Here is a 7,120-nt window from a genome sequence, read left to right as displayed (position 1 = left end):
GACTTCTTTATTAAACGACAATACTTTGTTTTATTTTGGAGCCTCCAGTATTCTGAGACCTGTAGTATTAAACTGCATTAGAAGTTACCACCAGTGAATAAGGTCTTCTTCTGTGTTGTTGCGCGTTATTCAAGTTATGAATGAATGAATGTATGTATGTATGCATCCGTCTGAGGGAACTGACCTCTAAAATGACCGCCACAAACAAGTTGACCCACATGACAGAGGAGATGAGCCACCAACACACGAAGTAGATCTTCGACCACCTGGGAAAAAATAAAACGCGCTCTTCAGCATCGTCATCACCCGGCACCACCGTCACCAGCGTCAGCTGCTGTGCCTGTCAAATGATTTCTTACTCTGTGGTGTGTCTGCTGTATGCTTCCAGGAAGGCCTGCCAGTTGTTGACTATCATGACATTGTACAGCAACATGATGGCTGCCTGAGAGAGAGAGAGAGAGAGGGAGGGAAAGATACTCTTCTTTCACTCTGCTGCACTTTTGTTCGCTGTATATCATAGCGGTCTTCAGCGGCGCAAAATGATTAAATCACTGTCCCTAACCCATCACTAAACGACGATCAGTAAACCATCATTGACAGCGATAGCGCATCATCCGCAAATGTCAAACAGGTAAATAATTATGTTATAAAGTGCCACACAATAAGGAATAAATATATATCAATCAAAAACATAGATTTTTGATCCCAGATTTGATCTCGTACACAACGATGAAGATCCGACTGGTGTTGTTACTCACAGCGAAGTCATTGAAGTTGTTTGGCCAGTATTCCAGCTGCTCATAGGTGCCACACGTCATGCTGAAGTTAGAGGTGATGTTACCCATGGAGGTATTGGTGAGCACACTTGGAAACACACACACACACACACACACAAAATCAGGGACGGCTCAGATTCATACCGTCACTCTATGTAACAAATGTAGCCTCATGTTTCTGATCTGTAACAAATAGCTCTGTTCATCTTGGATGGACAGTCCGACGCAGCAACAGAGCGGGTTGTTCAGTCTACAGGTTACTTAAAAGGTGCAGTGTGTACGATCTGGCCAGAATTTTAGCTTAAAATATAAAAAGTACTATAGATGACCTCATACCTCATCTCTGAAGGAGGTTCAATGGCTCCCTCAAACAGCCAGATCCCAACCACGGCAAACACATAGTACACCACCTGCAGAGAGAGCGTGAAGAAGACCCCAGACCATTCCCCATGTTAGGCTTTCTCCACTTACATGGCAACTGCTCTGCACGTCTCTCAGGTGAAAACTGAATACTAGCATGAGTATGACCAAAATAGCAAATAAAAGGTTTTCACACACTAGTAGGTAGACGCCCTTTGAAATACATGTAAAATAATATTAAAACTTTTTATATTTAGGATTTTTTCTTCTTGAGCTCCATTGAAACAAAAGTTACTGATTTCGAACATATTTCTATGGCAAACCGTAAGAGTAGATCACCTGGTTGATTTAGAGGAGCGGTGTGTAGGATTTAGTGGCATCTAACGGTGCGGTTGCAGATTACAACCAACTGAATACCCCTCCGCTCACCCCTCCCTTTCCAAGCATGTAGAGAACCAAATGTGGCGTTCAGGTAACGTAAAAAACGGGAAAGGCCCTCTCCAGAGACAGTGTTTGGTTTGTCTCAGTGTATATGAGAAGTGGACGTTGTCAGCGAGTTGTCACCCATTGGTTTGTGGAGTACGGTTTTGAAGTCTCAGGGTCGGCATTTTTGTTTTTTGGTACCAAAAGTGGGATGACAGGATGGAAATTCCAACCGAACCCTGAATAAAACATTTTTAAGCAACCACAACAGATAGAATTAACCTTAATGAACTGAAAAGACTCTGTGGAAGGGTTCAAGCTGTAAGACGAAAACACTGACAACTTCCAGACTGGACAACGCTGTGGTAGCAACCTGTCAATCACAAGGTAGCCCCGCCCTAAAGCACAACTTCCTTTATGGTCTATTTGACTCTAATTTACTAAATGAACACCATGTTGTATTGAAGAAGACTTGAAACTAGAGATTGAGACCATAAACACATGCTTAAATGTTTACTGAGGTAATAAATCAAGTGAGAAGTAGAGTCATTTTCTCATAGACTTCTATACAATCTGACTTATTTTTGCAACCAGAGGAGTCGCCCCCTGCTGGTCATTAGAAAGAATGCAGGTTTAAGGCACTTTCTGCATTGGCTTCAATTTTCAGACCCGGAGGTTGCCGCCTGGTTTGTCTGTTCTGGGCTACAGTAGAAACATGGCGGACTCCATGGAAGACGACCCGCTCCCTATGTAGATGTGAACGGCTCATGAAATGCTCATTCTAAGCTACAGAAAACACAATAATTCTTACACAAATGAAAAACATAGTTATGAATATTATATTCCATTTCTAAGTCCTACACACTGCTCCTTTAAGTATGCTGACTCACGATCAGTATCCCTGCAAAGGCTCTGAGGTTTTTCATCAGGTCCAACACTGTACTTGCGACCAAAGCCATGAGCTGGACAACAAGAGAAAAGGGACAGAAAGACAGTCACAGGAACGTAATAGTGATTAGACTGCAGTGTCTGTAACAGAAGATTTGCATTGTGAGAGAGGACACAATGCTGAACTCTTGTGAACCGGTTATTATCATGGCTAAGCACAACAACGTTTCACATTATAGTGTTTCACTGGATATCCTTTTATTTTTAATACCCATAAATGTCTTGGTTAGGCATGCAATTTTTTGCTCTTTTCATAATACTCAGATAAGCGAACAATGAGTGTGTGAGTGCTACTACATTTGTTCTGGGACAGTTTTTATGAAAAAAAAAACAGTGCTGCGTACCTTGATATCTGGGATGATGCGCAGGATGCGGAACACAATCAGCATGTTGATCAAACGAACCATCTCCCACAGAGACATTATACCCTGAGAGGAAGGGTCCCTGTTGTGAGACACACACACACACACACACACACACAGAAGACAATTAGCAGGTAATTTACATTTCTAGAACTCCCTTTGTGAGCTTTTGTCTCCTGCCGCTACAAATTATATTCCTGTGTATAGTTAATAAGCATTTCGAGCCTTTCATAAGCAGCATCTTCACTCCTGAATAACAAATTCAAACATAACTGGCAACTGCACATTTAAATGGTGCTGTCGGCAAATTGAATTTGGCATAAATGTCGACGTGGTCTCATTAGAATTTGGTGATCAAAGGTCACAAAACACGTTTTTTGACATAACTCAAGAATTCATATGCTAATTTTGACAATTTCACACAGATGTCTAACACTGTTAAGATGATGAAGTGACGACAATTTGGACAGACATGGATGTAAACTACATCGTGACAATTCTAGTTTGAATTTGTTTGGATGTCAAGTTCAAATAACAACAATCTTTCTCCAGAATCGCTACATTCAACTTTCAAGGTACGGTTGGAATGTTGGACGCGTCTTTATAAACGTCAGTAAGTTTGGTTAAACAGTTGTGTCTTTGTAATTCACTTCAATGTATCCTTAAAATCTGGAATACGTTTGATCCAAAGATGTGGAATCGCCGTCTGTTTCTGTTGTAGAGATGGGAAAGAAAATGCTTTGTGCTCCAGCCTCCGGGAAAAGCCTCTATTGCCATTTGTCTATGTTCTTAGCTGATACTCTTATTTTAGATTTTGGCTTACATGTGTATTTCTATTTGTGCATGTGCGTTGTTTTTTTATTATTTTAGATTTTTTGTTTGTTTGTCCTGGATCTTGTTAAATAAAGTTACATTTGAAACATAAAACTTGATTTTATTTTGAAACATTCCTGCGACTTCAAATGTGAATCACCATACACAAACATTCCCTTTAAAGTGTTTAGAAGAAAATACAAACCTACCACTGAGAATAAGGAAGCCTGTAGGTGACAAATATAGTAATCTGTAGGACCTGATGGGGGAAAACACACATAAGATCAGTGATGAATATCTGAAGTGGTAACAATAGCAACAAATCCAATGTTCATGAGACCTTTATCTTCATTAAACCTGTAATAACGGATCTTTTCGGCCACTCGAGGGCAGCAGATACAAGTCCAAAAGTCAAAATTGACCTTTGGTAAACTTTTAAGGTGACATGGTGACAGTTGCTTATATACACATCCAGCAGTTACGGAGCAACACGGTCATTCATGTGGTGTGGTGTTTGCATCCATCAGGTATGTCGAGCAACAGGCAAAACAATGTCAAACAGACACTTCAGGCTAAATTCAGTGTTTACACAGTGTCTCCTTTTTTTATTTGCATACGAGGGAGGGTTGGGCAAATAACAGGAGGAGACGTGTTACAATTGAGTGAGGTCATGAAATTTGCGATGGTGAGCTTTTCATATAAATTGAGCAACGTGTAAGGTCTGGCCAGAATTTTAGTTTAAGACATTTAAAAAATAAATTAAAATGATCAACAGAATATGAAGAGGATATAGTGTTGATGTTCCGTCAAAGACGTTTTGCAGACATATCACAAGAAGATCCATCTTGTCAGGCTTAAAGTAATGCGTTTGAGTCCGGTAAGCCAGAGCACGGACCAATCAGCGTCCTGTGAGGAGCTACTGGCAGCTAGGGGCGTGGCTTAGGTGTGAGCGGGACGACACGGAGAGGCGACTGCTCGCTCTAAACAACAGTAGCGGCTCCTATAGAGGTTAGGGTAGACACTGCTATAGCATTAGTTTTATCAGTATTTCTTCAATGACAGAAGAACAAAGAACAACACTGAATAATTTTCTCCATGGAAAAGATGTTTGTTTCTTCCGGCTGGCTTCAGCCAGAGTTTGATTGACAGAAGGTTCATCCAATCACCTGCCAAGTAATTCTTGAAAGTGTCTGCCCTTTTCCAAACAGTTTCCAACGACAATGCACGTGTTTGGGAAGTAGTGAGAATACAACTGGATTAATTAGACTTGGCTTACACACACAAGTTGTGTGAGAGTTGTTAAACGGATGCTTTGATATAGATTTGCTGTTGTTAATCACGGCCCCCATTTACTTCAATTCATCGAGGATTTACTTAATTTTTTGATTCTTCGTTCACCGTTGGAGGCATGCAAGATTTGGGATGCAGAGATGCAGACATTTTGGAAAAATAACTTTCTTGACGAAAGTAAGTTGAGAAGATCAACAGTCTCAGCTGGTGGCTGGCCACTGCCAAGAAATAGTTTAATTTGTTTAATTCTTGTACAGATCAAAGGAATGAGACATAACATGTTGCTAAGTGAGCTTTAGAGGGGCCAGTAGGTGGATTGTATTATCTTTTGACAAAGCCAGGCTAGCCATCCCCTTAAATGATGAATTACTCCTTTAATAATCAGGATGGACACATGGTCACTCAATGACACTGCAACACTTTTAAAACGCTGCTGTAGCTGGGTCAAGTATTTTGTTCATACTAAACATGCAGTACTAAATCCTGTCCAAACCTTCAAGCCATCAAAGATCAACAGACAGAATACTATGGGACACTATACACAATATTAAAAGCTTGTCCTGCTAGCGATAATATTGTGTGGGCAGTGTAACAGAAAAAGGTGTCCTTGGTGTCATCTTTTCACATTTGACTAAAGTGCATAGTGTTGTACTAAATATGACAACAATAAAGAGTGAGTGGTTAGAGCAGGCAGTTACCAAGAGCAGGATGGTGAGGACGCAGTCAAAGATGTTGTTCCTGTAGGACAGGTACCCCTTCCATCCGAAGGCGAAGATCTTTACGCACACTTCAAACAGGTAGTAAAGGATGAAGCACAGGTTGATGATCTGACGGGTGGACAGTGGAAGACTGAGGTCAGTTCATTTATGAAGAAGGTTATGGTCACAGTTTTAACAAAGCTGCAATGTTCATTTTAGACCATTAGATGAAACAAGTGACCTGCTGATGATTTTGCTATTTTTTAACCCTTTGTCTTATTGGGGGAGCTAGAGAACCGGTTTTTATAAGTAATAATATATAATATAAGTGGTGTGAATCCTTAATATTATTCATGTGTGAAAAAAAAGAAGCTTGACCTGGTCATCAAAAACATCAAGGTTCAATATTCACAATCAATTTCAGGCATACATTTTTGAGTTACTGTGTCATGAACCAAAGCGTTAATTGAAGGTGTGTTTATGGATCTCACTTATGAGAGAACCAAACAGCATGAGCTGCCTGTCATTTTTCCCAGGAATGTCGCCACGGTCACCAAGTTCGTAATACTGCAAATGCAATGGCTTTCATCAGTGGGCCACAGGCTCAGTCACCATTGTGTTACCTCATTCGGCGGTAGATAGTCACTTAACGGACAATCATTTCAAAGAGAATTTAGAGCAAATCTATGATTGAGGGATTGCCTCTACACGGCTCTCAACGTGGCGACGGCTGAGCTGGTGCTAACAACGGCAACAGTGCTGACATTGCTAACGGTGTTTACCTGAAGGGGGGAACCAGAGGGTGGGTGCTACGCTTCCGCGAAAATGCCGTGTCCCGACTGACGGCATTGTCGGCGGTAACCGCTGTATGAGCGCAGTGAAGAGTGGCGGCCGTTAGCTAACCAGCGGGGCATACAAAGACTCATAAGCACTAACATGCACGAGCGGTCGGCCCGGCTACATTAACAAACTGGGGGAAAGATTAGGGGGTTGATTAAGAATCATCCTCTGTGGACCATGAACATCTGTAAGACATTATATGACTGTGTTCACCTCGAGGATGTAGTTGTCTCTCTCTGCCGTGGACTTTTCAGCATTCAGCACCAGGACGGTCTGAAACACACACACACACACACACACACAAAGGTAATATTGCCATATGGTGGACAGCTCCGTCAGCGTGTGAGGGTGTATGAGTATATACATGTGTACATATGTGTGTGTGTGTGTGTGTGTGTGTGTGTGTGCGTGCAACTTACACATATGCACATGACATTGGCCAGTGCCACCGCATTGCCAAGTATAGTAAGAAAGTAGTGACTGAAGACCACCTGGAGTCTCTGCAGGACCGGAGAGTTGTACTGGGGCAAGGGAGGGTGCTGGAGGAACACACACAGACCCACGCGCACACGCGCACACACACACGCACACACACACACACACACACACA

At 41.8% G+C, this 7,120-nt stretch overlaps 1 protein-coding gene across 1 annotated transcript in view; it reads right to left on the bottom strand.

Annotated features, from left to right (window-relative positions):
• The window catches only part of tpcn2 (two pore segment channel 2), a 17,849-nt gene that overhangs the window by 354 nt on the left and 10,375 nt on the right, over nucleotides 1-7,120 (bottom strand). Inside the window, exons 8-17 of the mRNA XM_031848767.1 lie at nucleotides 6,930-7,049; nucleotides 6,724-6,783; nucleotides 5,671-5,799; nucleotides 3,892-3,941; nucleotides 2,852-2,951; nucleotides 2,450-2,521; nucleotides 1,113-1,186; nucleotides 759-864; nucleotides 360-442; nucleotides 185-266 (exon numbers count right to left, since the gene is read on the bottom strand). Of these exons, the coding sequence (XP_031704627.1) occupies nucleotides 185-266; nucleotides 360-442; nucleotides 759-864; nucleotides 1,113-1,186; nucleotides 2,450-2,521; nucleotides 2,852-2,951; nucleotides 3,892-3,941; nucleotides 5,671-5,799; nucleotides 6,724-6,783; nucleotides 6,930-7,049 (876 nt within the window). The remainder of the gene's footprint in view (nucleotides 1-184; nucleotides 267-359; nucleotides 443-758; nucleotides 865-1,112; nucleotides 1,187-2,449; nucleotides 2,522-2,851; nucleotides 2,952-3,891; nucleotides 3,942-5,670; nucleotides 5,800-6,723; nucleotides 6,784-6,929; nucleotides 7,050-7,120) is intronic.

Source organism: Anarrhichthys ocellatus, unplaced genomic scaffold, assembly GCF_004355925.1.
Source record: "Anarrhichthys ocellatus isolate YVR2014 unplaced genomic scaffold, GSC_Weel_1.0 scaffold8, whole genome shotgun sequence".
NCBI lineage: Eukaryota > Metazoa > Chordata > Actinopteri > Perciformes > Anarhichadidae > Anarrhichthys > Anarrhichthys ocellatus.
This window is presented reverse-complemented; position numbering and strand designations above follow the sequence as displayed.